Below are 20,947 nucleotides of genomic sequence, written 5' to 3'. Positions count from 1 at the left end.
ATTGGACAATTAGCAGATTCAGTTTTCAGCACCATCTCTATGCTGATGACACCCAATCATACACCTCTTCTCCTGACATCACCCCTGCATTATTACAAAATACCAGTGATTGTGTTTCTGCTGTCTCTATGTCCTCCCTCTATCTAAAATTGAATCTGTGCAAAACTGAACTACTCGTATTTCCTCCCTCCACTAACCTACCTGTCCCTGATATTTCCATTCAAGTTTGTGGCTCCACCATTACTCCCCAGCAACACGCACGCTGTCTTGGGGTCATATTTGACTCTGATCTTTCCTTCACTCCTCACATCAGATCACTCGCTCGTGTCATCTACACCTCAAAACATCTGTAGAAATCAGAACTTTTCTTACATTTGACTCGGTAAAAACGCTTACTGTAGATCTTATTAATTCTAGTCTGGACTACTGCAACTCTCTAGTAAATCGGTCTCCCTCTTACTAAACCCTCCCCTCTCAAATACATCCTGAACGCAGCAGCCAGGATCATATTCCTAGCCAACTGCTACACCGATGCCTCTTCCCTGTGCCAGTCATTGCACGGGTTGCCCATCCAATACAAAGTTCAATATAAACTTATCACTCTTACCCACAAAGCTCTCCATGATTCAGCACCACTCTACATCTCCTCCCTCATCTCAGTCTACCACCCCTCCCGTGCTCTCCGTTCCGTTCTGCTAATGACTTAAAACTAAAATCCTCCGTAATCTGAACCTTCCACTCCCGTCTCCAGGATTTCACGCGTGCTACGCCAATTCTTGAATGCACTACCCAGGACAATTCAATTAATCCCCAATACCCACAGTTTTAAGCGTGCCCTAAAAATCTATTTCTTTAGGCTGGCCTATCACCTTAACACACTTATCTAACTGTCCCAGTTTGGCACATACCAAAATTTTCTTCAAAATCATGTTCATACCTCCCATGCACTGAATAGCCTATGTCTATACAGTACACATATTGGCTGGTGACCAGTTCATGTAGTGTTATGTACTTACCAGATTTAAATATATTAAGGCTGAATTATACAATATTTTGTACATTTTACCTTTTGTGCCCCCCCAATTTCCTGAGACTGTAAGCTTGCGACCAGGGAACTCACTCCTAAAATTGTAAAATACTGCGGAATATGTTTGGCGCAGTAAAAATCATCCCTGATCTATTTCATTCAGATTCTGACATTCAAGTCTAAGGGAATAAGAAATAATCGGAATGCCATAGAAGCCATCTACGCTCCCCAAGCCAAGTTGAGCATTGGTAACAATTTGTCAAACACGTTTAACCTTTTTCATATCAGCACAATCAATCAATCACTCTATGGTAATAAAAGCTACAGTTTTTAATGAACTAAGCCTGCTGCGTCAAACACAATATTTAAAAACTGAAACATTTAGGCTGTGCCCACGTAGCAGATTTGATGCAGAGCGTTTTTGCCTCTCTCTGGCAGAAAAACGCATGCAGATTTACATGCGTTTTTTCTGCCAGAGAGAAGCGTTTTTGCGTGCGTTTTTTCAAGCACTTTTCCAAGCGATTTTGAGCATCACTTGGAAAAGTGCTTGACAAGTTGATCACACAATATAAATCCATGCAACCGGCATGGATTTATAATGTGTGAACAACTTAGATGCAGCATCTATATAAAAAAAAAAAAAAAAAAAAAAAAAAAAAAAAAAAACCACTGTATATTCACCTCTCCGGCGGCCCCTGGTCTGCTCTCCGGTCTCCTCCAGTCTGCTCCCGGTCGCGTCTTTCTTCAGCGTCCCGCAGTGTACTGTCAGGACCTGCGGTGACGTCATTTAGTCAGCTGATTGTCACGCGACCATCACCTGACCGCCGACGTCAGCAGTCGCGTGACCATCTGCTGACTAAATGACGTCACTGCAGGTCCTGACAGTACACTGCGGGACACCAAGCAGAGAGGACGTGGCCGGGAGCAGATCGGGGGCTGCCGAAGAGGTGAATATACAGGTTTTGTTTATTTTTAACTTATTTCTTTTTTTCACCGCGTGATAGCCGGGATGAAGAGTTGTAGTCTCCTCTTCATTCCAGGTACCACACGCACCGCAATTACGCTGCAGCGTAATCGCGGTAGAATTGGTCATGCTGCGTTTTGCAAACCAATGCGAATTTGGCTCGCAAATTAGCGCATCATGTGCAAAGCACATCCGAATTCACATGGATTTGCATGGCAGACTGTTTTACAAGCGTTTTCGCGGCCATAAATACGCCACAAAAACGCTACGTGGGCACATAGCCTTACTTTACTACAGGTCATAAGATCCTGCATGCAAGAAAAGCTTCCAGCAATACATTTTGCCATTGGAAAAACCTGAATGCCTGTCACACTGTGGGAAATTCACTACATCTACTCCCAAAAGACAAAGAAAGGAATAGTCTGCAGTAACACAAAAAATGTCCAACAATCACATCATCCTACTAATGGAAAACAAAATAATCAGAAACTGAACATAAAAACATAAGAATTGTCATTCGATACAGACAACACATTTGACTCACTACTTACATCAGCTCCACAATCAGTTGTCTGGATCGATGTTGGTGAAAGTGGTTTGATTGGTGAAGTTTTCACGTACTGAGCTGTAGTGTGTGACAGCAGGTTTATGGATGGTGCTGAGAGAGGCTGTGGTGCTCCATTTACAGTGAGAACAGGCTGGGGAGATCCAATCCCAGGGCCCGTAAGTTGTACAACAGCAGAAGGGGTTAGAAGAACTTGATGACCTGTTTTAAAATAGAAATAGTCCCCACATAACTCAATAGATCAGTCGGCTGTCATTACCAGTTTCACTTACGGTATATTAGCATACGGATTATGTCATGACTTGATTAAACTGCAATGATTGGAACTGCAACAGGCCAGGAACAGTGTGGACTCAGCTTCTGAGCCTACTCTATACATGGTCACCCCACGGAGAATGCAATGTTGTGACCTACGTCGGGAAGGCGCTAAATGTCTACCCTTCAATCACACCTTGATGGCTAATCTTTAGATCCACTGTACATTTGTACAGAGCTTAAATTATGAAAATGCTGTAACCGTACACAAACTTCTTGAGCCAAATGTATACTTTGTAAATTTGCTATATTTATAAATTGCTCAATTGTCGTATTTTTAAAAGAAAACACAAAACAGTTTAAGTTCTCCAAATGGATTTGGCCTCCAAAGTTCACAGATCTTAACTCAATTGTGTATCTGTGCAATGTGCTAAGGAAATTTTCACGGGTTACCGCAACAGTTTGGAGCCAGAAGACCTCAGCGTTGGATGGCTCCTACTCAAGCTCCGAGAAGAATCACTTCTCCACCAATTTAAATGTGTTTACTTCTTTTGACAGAACAGGGGTTAAGCGGCCATGTTGGAATTCCCTGTGCTCACAGCTGAGCTCAGTTAGCCACTCCTTTTCCCTTTATAATCTGGGCTCTGATACAAATCACTTTGTCAGAGCTAGCTTTTGCTGCATGGCTAACAGAGGGAGAGGAGTTCTTATGAGAAGGAGAGTTGAAGGAATTATTTGTGACTGTAGTCTGGTTTGTACGCGTGGTAATTCCTTATCCTTCTCCATTTTTGGTTTATTCCCCTACCTTCACACCCCGATGCTTTCCTCTGTTATATGTGAGTGAATATTTTGTGTGCCTGGAGCTTTCTGTTTACCCCTGTCTGTGTAACACTGTTTGTTGGGTTGGTGTACTACGGTGCACAGTAGCGCCCCCTTCTCTGGGTGGGGGGAGTGAACAGACGGAGAGCTTACTAGGGAGTTAAGGCGAGGGTGGAGGCCCCGACATCCCAGGGAATAGGGCAAGCTAGCTAGGGCGCCCAGTAGTGTTAGGGACAGAGTATGAGCCCCTGGTCTCCCGACAGAAATAAGTCCGAAACATGGGAGCCCCAGTTCACAGATTACTGGAATTAAAAAGAGGACCTGTCACTTGCTCAAACAAATTAGTTAAATACCTTGTAAAATGGAACAGCAAAAGTAGTATTAAAATATAGCATTTAATAGATATACATTAAAATCAATATTTAATCTCAAAAATAAACAAAACCAGAAGCCATCCACAAACTTAGCTGCTGATGGTTGAATCAGAAGACCCTAATAGCCGTGCATACATGCCTAACGTATACTGTAGTTTTCGGACCATAAGACGCACTTTTTTCCCCCAAATTTGGGAGGAAAATGGGGGGTGCGTCTTATGGTACGAACGCAACTTACTGGTGGTGGTGGAGCGGGATCGCAGGCGGCGGAAGAAGAGGTGAGGCGGGCCGGTATCTGGCTGGGGGCCGGCCTGGCCGGGTACCGGGGCCGGTGTATTGCTGTGAGCGGAATTTGCAGAGCAGAGGGAGTGGCTTCCGGTGGCCGCGGCCATGTTCCTGAAGCTGTGCTCTACAGGAAAATGGCCGCCGACTCGGCAGAGCGCATGCGCCGGCGGCCGTTTTCCTGTAGAGGACAGCTTCAGGAACATGGCCGCGGCCACCGGAAGCCACTCACTCTGCTCTGCAAATTCCGCACACAGCAATACACCGGCCAGGCCTGACCCCTAGCCAGCCTCACCTCTTGTTCCGCCGCCGTGCGATCCCGCTCCACCAGCACCCCAGGCCAGGCACCAGCACCCCAGGCGCCAGCATGCCTCCACTTCCGCCGGCTTCCTGAACGACCCTGCCTCCTGTGACCCCAGCTCCACCGCCCCCCCGCCCCCCCCCCCAGGGTAAGATACCTATTCGGACTATAAGACGGACCCCCATCTTATAAAAAAAAAAATTTTTCCTATTTTTCACCCTAAAAATTGGGGTGCTTCTTATGGTGCGGTGTGTCTTATAGTCCGAAAAATACGGTATATTGAAATGCCAAATCTCAGATGTATAGGGCTCAAAAATCAACCACAGTTGTGTAAAACACAAGTGTGTAGAGTTTTAGATATTAACCCCTATTGGCATTTAAACTTCAAATTCATCAAGTCGACCCCACAGATTACATACCGTAGGGGGAAGTCCCTTCGTGATAGGCTTGTATACAGCCACTACATCTCAAAGTCAGGTCCCGATTGGCTTCAATCCACAATCAAAGGATGCTTTATATGTAGTGGCTGTATGGCCTGTAAGGCGATCACACAAAGCAAGACTTTTCACAGCAAGGTGACTGGGAAAGTGTATGACATTAACTCTTATCAACTGTAGATCAAAAGGGATTTATAAGGCCACATGCCAATGCAACATTGAATATGTGGGTAAAACTAAGGAAGCGTATAGAATAACATTTACATGACATTGTCAACAAAAAAGGACACACCCCTAGCTAAACATGTCAACTTCATGCATGAGGGACAAGTTGATTGTGTTAAGTTTGTAGGTATTGATAAGATCAGGATACCACAGAGAGGTGGCGACTGGGACAAAGCTCTACTTCAGAGAGATTAAATGGATCCATGATTTACGTACACTGGCACCCAGCGGGCTCAATGAGTACGTTTTCTATAAAATGAGGGACATTGTAGGGATATCCACAGCGGAATGGGGGCACCACTGCACAGGTTTTTAGGGTGACCTCCACTGATAGGAAGGGAAAGATGTGTAGGTTCAGTCTAGTATTATTGCAGTGTGCACCCTTTTCTATCTCTGCATTTAGGGCCCTACATAACCAGTACTACTTTACCTTCGCAAGGGTCCCTTTATTTTATGGATTTCCCAATCTCCGGTTCTTTACAGCTGCTGACAATTTTTGCTTATCTCGGGTTTTGACATGAGATAGCTCTATTACGGTTAAATATACGTGGAGATTTAGCTTCCAATTTTGTTTGCCCAGCTGCAGGTGATGATATTTTGTAGTTGGAAGCCATGCATAACCCTGAAGGGGTTTGACAACGCATTAAAAGGTTGATTTGCTATGTTAGCGCTGTTCCCAGTAATTTTATTTGCCGTATGGTAATGAATATGGCCAATGTCTGTTTGGAGGCATGTTACAGTGGTGGCCAAAAGTATTGGCACCCCTGCAACTCTGTCAGATAATACCAAAGAATTTGTGATTGCAATCATTTTCAGGAAGAAACTGAGTATTATTATCATCATTTAATTTGCTTGCAAGGAAAAAACACAAAAGAGAATGAAGCAAAAATCAAATCATTGATCATTTCACACAAAACTCCAAAAATGGGCAAGACAGAAGTATTGGCACCCTCAGCCTAATACTTGGTTGCACAACCTTTAGCCAAAATAACTGCGAACAACCGCTTCCGGTAACCATCAATGAGTTTCTTACAATGCTCTGCTGGAATTGTACACCATTCTTCTTTGGCAAACTGCTCCAGGTCCCTGATATTTGAAGGGTGCCTTCGCCAAACTGCCATTTTGAGATCTCTCCACAGGTGTTCTATGGGATTCAGGTCTGGACTCATTGCTGGCCACCTTAGAAGTCTCCAGTGCTTTCTCTCAAACCATTTTATAGTGCTTTTGGAAGTGTGTTTTGGGTCATTGTCCTGCTGGAAGACCCATGACCTCTGAGGGAGACCCAGCTTTCTCACACTGGGCCCTACATTAGGCTGCAAAATTTGTTGGTAGTCTTCAGACTTCATAATGCCATGCACACGGTCAAGCAGTCCAGTGCCAGAGGCAGTAAAGCAACCCCAAAACATCAGGGAACCTTCACCATGTTTGACTGTAGGGACCGTGTTCTTTTCTTTGAATGCCTCTTTTTTTTTCCTGTACACTCTATGTTGATGCTTTTTCCCAAAAAGCTCTACTTTTGTCTCATCTGACCAGAGAACATTATTCCAAAATGTTTTAGGCTCTCAGGTAAGTTTTGGCAAACTCCAGCCCAGCTTATGTCTCGGGGTAAGAAGTGGGGTCTTCCTGGGTATCCTACCATACAGTCCCTTTTCATTTAGACGCCGACGGATAGTAAGGGTTGACACTGTTGTACCCTCAGACGGCAGGGCAGCTTGAACTTGTTTGGATGTTAGTTGAGGTTCTTTATCCACCATCCGCACAATCTTGCGTTCAAATCTCTCGCCAATTTTTCTTTTCCGTCCACATCTAGGGAGGTTAGCCACAGTGCCATGGGCTTTAAACTTCTTGATGACACTGCGCACGGAAGACACCGGAACATTCAGGTCTTTTGAGATGGACTTGTAGCCTTGAGATTGCTCATGCTTCCTCACAATTTGGTTTCTCAAGTCCTCAGACAGTTCTTTGGTCTTCTTTCTTTTCTCCATGCTCAATGTGGTATACACAAGGACACAGGACAGAGGTTGAGTCAACTTTAATCCATGTTAACTGGCTGCAAGTGTGATTTAGTTATTGCCAACACCTGTCAGGTGCCACAGGTAAGTTACAAGTGCTGTGAATTACACGAATTAGAGAAGCATCACATGATTTTTCAAACAGTGCCAATACTTTTGTCCACCCCCTTTTTTAGGTTTGGTGTGGAATTATATCCAATTTGGCTTTAGGACAATTCTTTGTGTTTTTTCATTGAAGACAAATTAAATGAAGCTAATAATACCAAAGAATTTGTGATTGCAATCATTTTCAGGAAGAAACTGAGTATTATCTGACAGAATAGCAGAGGTGCCAATACTTTTGGCCACCACTGTATATACTCTCTGAATGGGCCCTTAAGGTAGGTTGCTTATGTCTGTCCTCCCTTTGTAACCGCCATACTGAGAGCTCCAGAATTGGAGAGGCGGTCCATATCAGTGAAGAGCTATTAAAAAGGATAATATGCGCTACACTGATGCACACATGCGTTCCAGTAACTGGATATATGGATGATGTCACCGGATGTGACACTTATGAGATGCTGGATGAGTTCCACATACCGGATGTACCAGCCCAAGTGACCGGATGTGACGTAGTGCTGTGGTGATAACGCGGCTGAATTTAAAGGAGACTCCGTAGTGGGAAACAATATGGAACTCTGGGTCTTCTATCTGTAACCGGAGAGAGGAGGTTAAGGGCTGATATTCGTGGTGGAGTCCCTCAGCCCCTCTTAATATCTCCCCTGAAGAATCTAAATGGGAGGAAACGCGGGCATTATACCTACATATAATTTCCTGGTGGTGAAACATAGAAGGACAATATTACACCAGGATGATCTAAGCCATGGTACACTGTAGGACTGGGTGAGACTGTTTCATTATGTTTTCTACAGCTATAGCCCTATAAATGTCACAATGAAGCTTTGACAAATTTCCCCTATATTGATATTAGTTACCTCTTCTGGTCTAAGCACTGGTATATATGCTTGTTGGATTATTTGCCTTCTAGAATGGAGTTCTCAGTTTGAAGGATTCATGAAAACATGGGCATGTGGGATTTCAATATGCACTGCTTTTAAAATCTTGGTATCTCCTATATATGCATTGATTAATGGTTTATGAGTATATGAATGTATGGCATACACCTTTGGAGATCATCCGCAGGAATTATATATGCTCGGGTGTTGAGTGAAACAACTACACAGTATATGCCCCTTTGAGCATAATTATGTTATCCCTTGATGAATTTGAAGTTTAAATGCTAATAGAGGTTAATATCTAAAACTCTACACACAACTGTGGTTGATTATTGCACCCTATACATCTGTGATTAGGCATTTCAATATATAAGCTATGCATGTATGCACGGCTATTAGCTGCTGATGGTTGAATAAGATTACCCATGGATGGCTTCTGGTTTTATTTTTGAGATTATTAAATATTGATTTTAATGTATATCTATTAAATGCTATATTTTAATACTACTTTGCTGCTCCATTTTGACTATTGATCGTAGTTATCCCCGATAGCTTTTTACTACCTTGTAAAATCCCACAAGTTCCCCTGATTCTGCCACACTTTCAATTTTTAAGGATCTGTTGTGACTGTCAGGGTTACAGATGTCACAAGACACCAAGACTTCTTGTGGAGGCCATGCTTTGATGTGTCAAAGCTATTTGGGCACATTATTCATCAGAGGGCTTAAATGTTTTGGCTAATCAGAGATGTGATAGATCGGCTCACTTGGTTGCACATAGAGGTAGACACAGGAACACTGTCTCTTTAACTCTTCTGTGGCTTATTAAGATCACTGCATAAACCACGGCAATGTTACCAAAACAAACACAGCCTCTCCTGCCTAGCAGGAAAAACAAAAGCATAAGGTATGGCACAGTCCTTGTTGAGACGGGTAACCACCCGCTTCAGGAACAAACAACCCAAGGTTTAGCTCATCTTCACATGGCAAAACAGCTCCAGAGCTTATGTCTCCAGACCCACCCCACACCAAATGCTCTAAAAGTATGGGAATTTATCCTCTGACCTCTTCACTCTCCACCGTTGTTTAATCATCCTAGCACTAAAAAATGGCTGGTTAACCCCTCATTCCTTCGTATGCTGGAACTTTTGTCCTATTCTACATATCTCCCCCTGTACTTTGCCAGTGACTGTCACCGAAAATACTAATTTCAAGATTTGAAAAGGACGATTAGCTTTTAAAAAATTCATAGCTTAAATTTAAAAGAAAATTCACAAATATTCCTTTTGCGTCTATGAATGAAATTTAACATGGCGACTTTTAAAGGAAATGTATGACAATTTATGTTTTGTATTTGTGTAAACATGTTTATTTGGGACTGTTTAAAACTAAATGTTTTAATGTTTTGTTTTTTGTTTTTTCTTTTACTTCCTCGACTCGGGGCTGCCATTTTTATTTGCTGGTGTCAGAGCATGACACTCACAGCTAGTACGGAAGCCCCAGGTAATAGAGAATTGCAGTCAGTGTCTGTCCCCATGAATTATGCTGTGGCCGGATCAGCCATGACCGTGCATTCCCCAGGCCAGCCCCGTACAGAATTGTAGGGCTGTGGACCCCAGAGCATATTGTAGCTTAGCACTGGACTCTCACAATGGTTGCACACTGTGATAACGTTTTCTTACCGGCCTGTGGTGGTGACGGAGTTGTCATCAATGGCTGTGGCTTTGGCAACAGTGTGGTAAGGGGCTGAAGTATAACAGTTTTAGGGGCAATTCCTGAAGAGGACTGCATGTCTGCAGAGGTAGGAACCAAGATAATTTTCGGTTGTATGGATGGCTTTGGCACAACCGGAGCAAGTTTTCTTAATTTGTTGGAAGAGTTACCTGTAATGAAGATAATGAACAAAATATAAAATACAAGCTCAATATGGTATACAGAAAAAAAAACAAAAAAAAAACACCTTGTATAATAAACTAGGGAAAACTGAAGCAGTAACAGGTCCACTAATTAGCAAGTATGACTAAATTAGGGACTCAGGCTATTACAAGTTCACAGTAATGTTCTGAATTCCGCTTTCTCTTCTGGGGAAAATGTCAACTTGAATTGCAGCCTCTTGAAAGGAGGCTCAAACCTAGCCGAATAATGCTTAACCGCTGTCAAAATGTCCTATAACTTTCTAATAAACTTTAGCTCGTAATCCAGTGAGTACTCATTAGCCAGGCAGCACTATATTCTTAGTGCTGTTTTATCCAGTAGGAGATCGGACCTGACCTCATACAACAAAATAGTGTGATGACAAATCCATTTTAAACCCTTTGAAGCGTATACCAGTAATAAGTTATTGCCTATCTATCTTCCAGATAGCCCCCTAATCTAGAAGTTAAGAGCTAAGGGATGTCCAACTGACAAGACATCACAAATTACAAAAGACAGGGGACCTCTGTATATTACCATTCTTTATGGGACCAAAACTGTTTGTTACGCTGTGTGAAGGTTTGATTTTTTGCAGAATGAATTGAAGGCTTGCTACAATTTTGGGGTACATATTACTTTGATAACTTTTTGTTGCATTTTTATGAAAAGAGATAAAAAAATAACAAAACAAAAGGTCAATGCTCATCATTTTTTTGGGACTATCACTTCAGGTAGATGTGCTATTCATCCATGCTCCTCGTTTGATTGGCTCTGCCTGGCTGTTCTTGGGAGCAGATTTTTAAAAGTCCATTACTCCATATATTCGCTCATCTCTCCAATGAGCTCAGCTGTGCTCTTCTGGAGGACGTTGCCTTTAGAGAGGACCTGTCACCAAATTTTTGATGTTTGACTGGACACGAAGTAATAGTGGCTGCAGAGCGGAGTATTTTTAATTTCACCCCTATGTTTCAGAGATATTAGAAGTCAAACTATCAGCATTGGTACCTTTCTGACATAGCGGAGATTCACCGCAATGCAGTATACCTATCAGATATGGATTGAAGGTATTTAGAAGCCAACTTCTCACTATATAGCCATTATCATTAACCCCCCCTTAAGGACCCTGGGATTTTCCATTTTTTGCTCCCCTAGTTGCCAGAGCCATAGCGTTTTTAATTTTCTGGTCAATATGCCTGTGTGAGGGCTTATTTTTATGCGGGATGAGTTGTACTTTTAAACAACATTACTGGTTTTACCATATCGTGTACGGGGGAAAAAAAAATGCCAAGTGCGATGAAATTGCAAAAAAAGTGCAATACCACAGATGCTTTTAGTTTTTTTTTCCCCCATGTTCACTGAATGCTAAAATTGACCTGTCATTCTTATTCTCCAGGTCATTAAGAGTTCGTAGATACCAAACATGTATAGGTTCTTTTTTATTTAAGTGGTGAAAAAAAAAAATAAAAAATATGGCACCATTTTCCAAGACCCATAGCGTCTCCATTTTTCGGGATCTGGGGCTGGGTGAGGGCTTATTTTTTGCACGCCGAGCTGAAGTTTTTATTGATACCATTTTGTGGTAGATCCAATGTTTTGATCGCACATTATTGCATTTTATTGTAATGTTGCGGTGACCAAAAAACATAATTCTGGCATTTAGAATTTTTTTCTCGTTATGCCGCTTACTGATCGGAATTTTTTTTTCTCACACACGTCTTTGCTTGTTTCTATAGTCTCCATAGGAGACTAGAAACAGCACTTGTCTGATCGCCTCTGCTACATAGAGGTGATGTGCTCATCACCTCTATGTAGCAGAAATGCTCCTGTGCTATGAGCGCCACCTAGTGGTGATCAGTACATGACAAATACTGGGGTCTGCTGCAGACCCAGGGTTGTCATGCCCACCCATCAGTGACCAGTGAGTGGGTCACCGATGGGCGGGGTAAGTGACGCGCTTCCGGCACGGCGATGTTAAATGCCGCGGTCAGAGATTGACAGCGGCATTTAATATGTTAACAGCCGCGGGTGGATCGCGATTCCACCCGCGGCTGTTGCGGGCACATGTCAGCAGTAAGAATCAGCTGACATGTGCCCGGTTCAGTGTGGGCTCAGCGCCGGAGCCCGCGCTCAACATGGGATGACAGCCTGGTGCGTACTAATATGCCCCAGGCTGTAAAGGTAAAAAGAATGCATCATAAAAAATATTTTAGTTGAGAATTGCCAAAAATTTAAAGTATTTTGTTTTAATAAAAACAAAAAGGTATTTTCTTAATAGTATAAAATCTAAAAAACTATTTAAAAAACGTGATAATTTGAACTTTAAAATACTAGTGGGAGCAGCTGCCATGAAAACTTAGTGTACGGTCAGCTCTTATTACGACTGCAGTAAATGTGGGCGGGATCTGCTCCATGTGTGATGTCACTTCTAGCAAAAGGATAAGGGAGAATGAAGTTTAGGATCACAATACAGAGACATTTTGTTGCTGACTGCAATGTGATACCAAGATGAGAACATGGTCACAAAAAATGGCTGGCAGCCCAGATTTTTGCTATTCTGCTGAGGCAAAAATTGAAATGGTGACCCTCACTGGTCGTTTTTTTGGTGGGTTTTATTTACAATGTTCAGTGCGCATGATAAAAATGACCCATCATGATACTGTAGATCAGTAGGATTAGGACAACACCAAACATGGATTTTTTTTTATTCCCCCCCCCCCCCCTCCACAGTAACCTCTGAACACTGAGCTCTGCTCAGCCAGTGTTAACCCCTAATTCAGACGTCCATGACGCATGGATACAGTAGAAGATACTCACGGTACTCTCAAAATAGATGTAGAAGTATGAAGTTTATTCAAGTAACGCAGACATTAAGAACTCTATAGAGCACCTTGATTGCGACCGCAGTTGTGACGTTTCGACTAACCAATTTTTTTTTTTCAACGTGTCGCCATGGAGACATAAGGTCCTAGATTGCTAAACACTGTACAGCGCCAAAAAAGGCAATGCAGGTCTCCATTGTGACAGGTTGACAAAACTTTGATAAGTTGAAACATCACAACTGCGGTCGCAATCAAGAAGCTCTATAGAGTTCTTAATGTCTGCATTACTTGAATAAACTTCATACTTCTGCATCTATTTTGAGTGTGCGGTGAATATGTTCTACTGTATACTGGGATCCCCTCCCATTCTACCAGGACCTCATTTGCACCCAGTGTGTGAACTGCAAATTTCTCTACATGATGCATGAATGTCTGAATGAGGCTTTACTGCTGCGTTTGCAAAGTGCATCAGAAGAGATGAGAGTCACTGGCTGCTGCGCTCTGTACAGTGAAGATGAATGTGCACACCGCTGTAACCCCTGATAAAGTCATCGCGTTTGATGCGCTTTGCAGAGGCAGCAGTAAAGCCTCATTCAAGTGTCCATGCATCACAGATGTTTTAATAAGTAGTCACCGACATAGCAGAGCTCAATGTTCACAGCAGCGTGATTATTACACTGCGGCGATGAGAACATATCAGCTGCCTGATATTGTACTAATGCCAGCCTACCAACCTTTTCTCATTGCTGGAAAAAAAGTCACAGCTGCAGCACTGCTCTCAAAGCTGGACTGCAGAGGTAACTTCTTAGGGTGGTGAGAATAGGTCAGTAGGCTGGCAATAGTAGTAAAGTACCCTGCTGCTGACATGTTCTCACCACTGCTGCCCGAACCTCCCATCACCGCTATAAGTAGCAATGACAGGGTTAAACTGTAGCTCAGCACACAACACTGAGCTACAGTAAGATGGTGCTGGGCTCCACCTCCATGAACTGGGCAGCCTAGAAGCTGAAGAGGCTGCAGTATAGGAGATGCGGTTGGATATCGGACCAGTCTCCTGTTTCCTGGGGCTGCCATATTTGCAGAGCTTAAGTGTCGTTCTTTGACACATACACCTGAAAACAAAAAATGGCAACCCCAGCAGAAAAAAAAAAAAAAAAAACAACTTATAATATATATATATATATATTAAAAAAAAAAAAAAAAAAATGTTATGACCATTCTACATTTTAATGATGTCCATAGTGAATAGATTGTCTTTTGTTCATTCACATAAATCTGCAGATTTTGTTCCTAAATCTGCAGATTTATATAGATATGAAGGTGCCTGGCTGCTGGTCCTGAAAGCTCAGCACACGGGAGAAAAAGAACATTATTTCTCCCTGGTGGCACCGACTTCTAGCCATACAGGCGTGGCTAGTCACTACTCAGCACTGAGAGCGTTGGCTGTAAGCATGCCCTGGCACTTTCACTGACAGCCGGCTCTGCACCTTCATAATGTAGTATTACTGTGCAGGTTTATAGCATCTGCACGTATATAGTATCAAACATGATAGGTTCCCTTAAAAGGGGAACCTGACAATTGATACATGCTGCACGCAAATCGGCCGCATGCATCAGACACTGGTCTCTGGTGGCATCTATCGCCCGCTGCCAGTGACTGATATGCCTCTCCCTGCATACATGTATATGGAGAGACCTGTCACTCCAGAGGAGTGGGCGGGGAGAAGCCACCTGGGATACTTAGTCCCTAGAGGTTAGTAAACGGTGTTTTTCTCAGCCACACCAAAGTTTCAGAGTAAACCCATATGACTGAAATGATGCAGCCAGAGTCTGATACAAGCTGGCTGGGGATCGAACAGCATGAATCAGCCGGCAAGTTCCTCTTAAAAGCAATTATAAAAAAAAAAAGGAAACATTTTCTTATTGCTAACTCAATGTAAATACTTTTATGCCAAAAATGACACAAGTATTCTTGGGGTGATATTTTTTTTTTCTGGTTAGCCAATAAAGGTATCACCCCAAGAATACTTGTGTCATTTTTGGCATAAAAGTATTTACATTGATTTTTCTGGCTAACACTACCACAATATAACTTTGTATTGTACTTATTGCCAACTAGAATAATATACAGAAGTTACAGTACACACCCGTGCAAAGTGGTATTGTCATTTTTGGCTTCTCTTCTGGAAGATCCGGGGATCTCGGACTTCTTAATGCTTCTGAGTACAATGAAACCGGAGACATTTGAGAACTTGAGGGCATATCAATCTCTTCCTGTTGTGAATGGATGGAAAACAAAACTTCAAAAACCTCAATGTTTAACCCCGCAAGGACACAGGCAATTTTAATTGAGACTTTTTTTTTTTTTTTTTTTTTAAATTTCCCTGTTGACATAGCTGTATGTATGAAGGCTTGTAGTTCTGACTGTTAACATTAATTTTACTACATTATGTAATAAAAAAAAAAAAAAACAGGAATAACAATTTCAAGTGAAACGATAATCTGGAAAAAACAAACACGCAATTCCATAATTGTTTTCTTCTTAAAAATGGGTTTTTACACCATTGTGAGGTGAAAATTATCCGTCAACACGACGCACCATTATTTAGTGGCTTAACCAGTTCAAGACTGGACAATTTACCCTTGCTCCTGACCAGGTACACTTTTGTGATTTGCCGTACATGTGGTTTAAAGAACCGACAATTTTTTTTTACAAATATTCAAATTTTGCATCCGTTTTCCATGATACATGGAGCATAATTTCTTTGTTACATTTATACTTTTTTTTTTTTTTTCTGGCATCAGTGTGAAAGCCTTAGTTACTTACCGGTAACGGGATTTTTCGGAGCCCATGACAGCACCACGTGAGAGAGAGGATCCGCCCATCAAGGACAGGAAACCTACAGGTTAAAAAGGGCGGCCCTCTCCTCCAGCCTCAGTTTAGTTAACAGAGCATGAGAGTACCGCCAAGGTTAGTTATGACAAAACATAATCACATTAAGTACATTAATTTTCATCAATTTCCCGCAAGGGTGCACAAAAAGAAATCAAATCTACGGGAGTGCACAACACCAGTGAAGCGAGGGAATATAAAGGTGCCGTCATGGGCTCCGAAAAATCCCGTTACCGGTAAGTAACTAAGGCTTTATTCGGTCGCCCATGACAGCACCACGTGAGAGAATTACAGAGACCAAGGAAATTAGGGAGGGACCACAGCTTGAAGCACCCTTCTCCCGAAAGTGAGATCGGCAGAGCCACCCAGATCCAATCTATAGTGCCTATAGAAAGTAGAGGGAGAAGACCAAGTGGCAGCCTTACAAATTTCCTCAATGGAAAGCCCTGTCTTCTCCACCCAGGAGGTTGATACCGCTCTGGTAGAATGCGCCCTCAATCGCTACGGTATCTCTTTATCCCCTGAGGAGTATGCGAGGGAAATGGCCTCCTTGATCCATCTAGCGATTGTAGCCTTTGAGGCCTTACAACCCTTCCTAGCCCCCTGTTAGCAAATAAATAGGGACTTATCCTTTCTAAAGCCACGTGATACTTCTAAGTGCCTTAGTACGCACCTCCTAACGTCTAAAGTGTGAAGCCTCTCCTCCTTTTGATTTTTGGGCGGGAAGCAAAAAGTCAGGAGAACCATTTCCTGGGTTTTATGGAATCGAGTGGCCACTTTAGGAAGAAAGGATTATATTAAAACCTGATCCAGCCTATCGTCCAGAATTTGCGTAAATGGAGGGCATATTGAAAGGGCCTGTAGGTCACTAACTCTCCTGGCTGAAGTTAGGGCTACTAACAGGACCGTCTTTAGGAAAATAATTTTGGGGGAGACTAAATCTAGTGGCTCAAAAGGAGGACTGGTCAAGGCATCTAATACAAAATTCAAATCCCAGGGAGACATCTTTACTTTGGTAATGGGTCTACACCTAAAAGGAAGCTTTTATAAAACGGGCTATCCAATAGTTATCTGCAATATTAGAGGAAAATAAAGCTCCCAACGCCGACACCTGTACTTTCAAGGTACTTGTAGTGAGACCCAATTCTAAGCCCTGCTGCAGAAATTCCAGAATTTTCCCAATAGGGGGCCCCTCCTCCACCTTAACTTCTGCAAAGGACAGAAACTTCCTCCAGGTCCTGGCATAAATACGGGTGGTAACAGGTTTTCTGCTAGCCAGGAGAGTATTCACTACATTTGCGGGGAATCCTTTGTTGGTCAATAACACCCTCTCAAATTCCACGCCGTCAAATGTAGACTCTGGGTTGGAGGATGGGAAAGTGGCCCTTGAGTGAGGAGGTCCGGAATCTCCGGAAGAACCCAGGGATCCGATATGGACATCTTCCGGAGACAAGGGAACCACGGTCTTTTGGGCCAAAAGGGGCATATGAGTATCACTCTGGCCTGGTCTGCCCTGATCTTTCTCATCACCGCTGGGAGCAGGATCATGGGAGGGAAGGCATATGCCAGAGGAAATCTCCAGGGAACCATGAAGGCGTCCACTGCCAGGGGTCCTTCTCTGGGGTCTAAGGAACAAAAATTTCCCACTTTCCGATTGGCTCTTGTTGCGAATAAGTCCACAGTCGGAAGGCCCCACATTTCCACGATTCTGGAGAATATTTGTGTATTTAGGGACTACTCGCCCTCTTTTACAGAAGTACGGCTGAGGAAATCCGCTGTGATGTTTTCCTTCCCTTTTAGATGAGTAGCCGAAAGAGAGGGACAATGATCTTCGGCTTTCAGCAGAAGTGCGTTCGCTACCCTCATCAAGTTTCTTGAGCGGGTTCCCCCTTGGTGGTTTATGTAAGATACCGTGACTTGATTGTCCGAGAGTATACGGACATGCTGGCCCTGTAAATATATAAGGAACTCGTTGAACGCATGCTGCACCGCCAGAAGCTCCTTAACATTTGATGACAACTGTCGCTCACTGCTTGACCAGGTTCCCTGCACTAATCTCCCTTCAAAGTGAGCTCCCCAACCTGTAGCACTTGCATCAGTGAACAAGACTGCAGTTGGACTACATTCCCAGGGAACCCCTTTAGCAAGATTGTCTTGTCGTAACCACCAACGAAGGGACCATATGGCACGAGGACCTAGCGTAAACTTACGGTCTAGATGCCCCTCTAAAGCTTCGTTATTGTACGACACATCCCACTGAAAAGCTCTTGAATGTAATTGTGACAAACGAACCGCAGGAAAAGTGGAGGTGAAGGTTCCCAATAGTGACATGGCCTTACGGAGTGACAGAAGGATTACATATACATTGTACTACCAACTCCCAGATTCTATCAATTTTTTCTTCTGGAAGACAACATAGCCGTTTCCTGGAATCTAATATGACCCCCAGATATTGTTGTACCTTGAGTGGAGATCGTCCAGACTTTTCTAAATTTAGAAACCACCCCAAACTCTAAGACCGACATGGTCTCCTGCAGGTGGGTCTCGCACTGAACCAATGAGTTCCCCACTATCAGAAGATCATCCAGGTAAGGAATAATTAGAATGTCCCTTTCTCTTACATGGGCCATAACTTCCGCCATTACTTCAGTAAAAACTTGCGGGGCTATAGCTAAACCGAAGGGGAGTGCAGTGTATTGAAAGTGTTTAACCACCCCGTCAATTTCAATGGCCAGCCTCAAGTATTTCTGGTAATCACTATGAATTGGGATATGGTAATATGCATCTTTGAGATCGAGCACTACCATATAGCAGTGGGGAAAAAGTAACTTTATTATGGATTTTAAAGACTCCATTTTAAAGGGGTGTATTTTAAAGGAAATTATTCAGGGATTTCAGGTTTATGATTGTCCTGAAACTTCCATCCGGTTTCGGAACCAAGAAGAGCGGGGAGTAGAAACCAAGACCCTTTTCAGCTTCCGGAACCTCAATCAGGACGTGCTTTGTTATTAGGGTTTGTATTTCCGAAACGAGGGCAGCCTGGAGTTCTGGGGAAGAACTGGAGGGAACAACCATGAATCTTTTGTGAGGCAATGCTTTAAATTGAAATTTAAGACCATACTTAATCAGGCTTAAAATCCAATTACTATGAGAAATCTGTTCCCAAGCTGGGACAAAAAAAAAAAAAGACAATCTCCCTCCCACCTGGGTTGATTGTGTATCCCCTGGCTTCTGCTCAATTTTTGGAGACGGACCAAAGAGTAGACCTCTACCTTTTCGACCTCTTTCGTCAGACTTGTCTTGCTCCTTGAAATATCTCCTCTTCCGGAACGATCTCTTAAAAGGAGGGTAGAGGTACTGATGGAAACCCCCTCTTAGGGTCCCCCGCTTTCTCCAATAAGTCGTCCATGGTCTGACCAAAGAGGTATTCCCCTTCGCACGGGATTGTGCACAGTCTGGACTTAGTCTGTAAATCCCCCGGCCAGCTTTTAATCCACAAGGCTCGCCGAGCAACATTTGACAGTGCTGCTGACTTTGCTGCCAACCTCACCGAGTCCACAGATGCATCAGCAAGAAAAGCTGCCGCCCCCTGAACCAGTGGAAGGGAAGAAATAATGTCTTTCCTAGAAGTCCCATCTTTCAACTGACTGTCTAGCTGTTTAAGCCACACCATCAGGGCTCTGGACGAGCAGGTAGCTGCTACTGTTGGTCTCAGTGCTCCCGCAGCTGTCTCCCATGGACCTTTCAGGAAAGTATCAGCCCGTCTGTCTAGGGGGTCTCTCAATGCACCCATATCATCGAACGGGAGGGAAGTTCTTTTCGCCGCTTTGGTAACAGCAACATCCAGCTTGGGTGCTTTTAACCAGGAGGAACACACAGCATCCTCAAATGGATATTTCCTTTAAAAGGATGGAGGAACACTACCCTTCTTGTCAGGCTTTCTCCACTCCTTATCAATGAGGTCTTTCACCTTTGAATTTACTGGAAAGACCCTTCTTTTCTTTAGCTCCAGACCACCAAACATAACATCCTCAGCTGACTTCTCTACCCTCGTGTCCACTATCCCCATTGTAGATCGGACGGCTTTTACTAGGGCATCGACCTCCTTCAGGGGGAAGCACTGTCTACCTGGCTCACTGTCAGAGGAAGAGAAGGAGGAGGAGGAAGCGACCGATAGCCCAGACTCTGAACCCTGCAATGCTTTGCCTATTTCTTCCCTTATTAAAGTTCTTAGGCCTAGGGAAAAATCTGGGGTTTCCTCCGACATCATTTTGCTGATACAAAGCTGGCATAACCTTTTGCTATGTGAATCAGGGAGTGGACAGCTGCATAAGGCACACTCTCCGTGCTTGGATTTCGAGGAACATTTCTTGCTCTAAAAGAAAGTTATAGATAGAAAGAAGGAGGAAACATTAGTAGAACTTTCAAGAAGATTCCACTCACCCCACAGAACCTTCGGTACCGTAGAAGCAGAAGAATCCAACATGCATGGCGAGGAATCATGCCGCACCGGACCGTCCTTCCTGCTCTTAGTGACAGCTCTTCTAGCCGAACGACCAGACCCTAGCCGGGAATGGTGCTGCGCCACTAGTTGTGAGGGCTCCCCAGAGGGCTGCTCCTGCAGCAGATATTGTTGCCTAGGTGACAGCTCTTGTGAATCTTCCATAGCTTACAGTGTAAGAATGGGCAGGGAAGCACCTCTGTATGTTACCAGACACTTTATATACTGGCCATACCGGTACCATGTGTGGGTGTGTGTTTTTTTTTTTTTTTTTGTTTAGTTTGTTTGTTTTTTACCCAGGAGGGCGTTACCTGCTCCTTGGTCTTCCTCCCCTGGTGGCCAGATGGGTTCCAGGTGGGCTCCTCGCCGCCAGGTCCTTAATCCCCCGGCGTTCAGCTGCTCGCACGCAAAATTCAAACGAGCTCCGCCCCTTCCGGTGACGTCACAGGGACTTTCTGCCCGGCGCACCGGAAGTCACGTCAGAAGGTCGCGCCTGTCACGTGCGCCGCCGGCGCGACCTGGATCTCCTGCAAGCTGTAGCGGGGGGGGAGGAAGCCCGCTAGCG

At 43.7% G+C, this 20,947-nt stretch overlaps 1 protein-coding gene across 3 annotated transcripts in view; it reads right to left on the bottom strand.

Annotated features, from left to right (window-relative positions):
* Window positions 1-20,947, bottom strand: part of ATF6 (activating transcription factor 6) — a 168,012-nt gene that overhangs the window by 115,073 nt on the left and 31,992 nt on the right. For all 3 annotated transcript variants that reach the window (XM_073644073.1, XM_073644072.1, XM_073644074.1), the window contains 3 exons: window positions 15,136-15,262; window positions 9,938-10,138; window positions 2,543-2,757 (listed from right to left, as the gene is read on the bottom strand). In XM_073644073.1, the coding sequence (XP_073500174.1) occupies window positions 2,543-2,757; window positions 9,938-10,138; window positions 15,136-15,262 (543 nt within the window). The remainder of the gene's footprint in view (window positions 1-2,542; window positions 2,758-9,937; window positions 10,139-15,135; window positions 15,263-20,947) is intronic.

The sequence above is a fragment of the Phyllobates terribilis genome, unplaced genomic scaffold (genome assembly GCF_046119375.1).
Source record: "Phyllobates terribilis strain yellow unplaced genomic scaffold, ASM4611937v1 Scaffold_8__6_contigs__length_399053987, whole genome shotgun sequence".
NCBI lineage: Eukaryota > Metazoa > Chordata > Amphibia > Anura > Dendrobatidae > Phyllobates > Phyllobates terribilis.
Note: the sequence above shows the minus strand (reverse complement) of the source record. Positions and strands in the feature narration are given on the sequence as shown.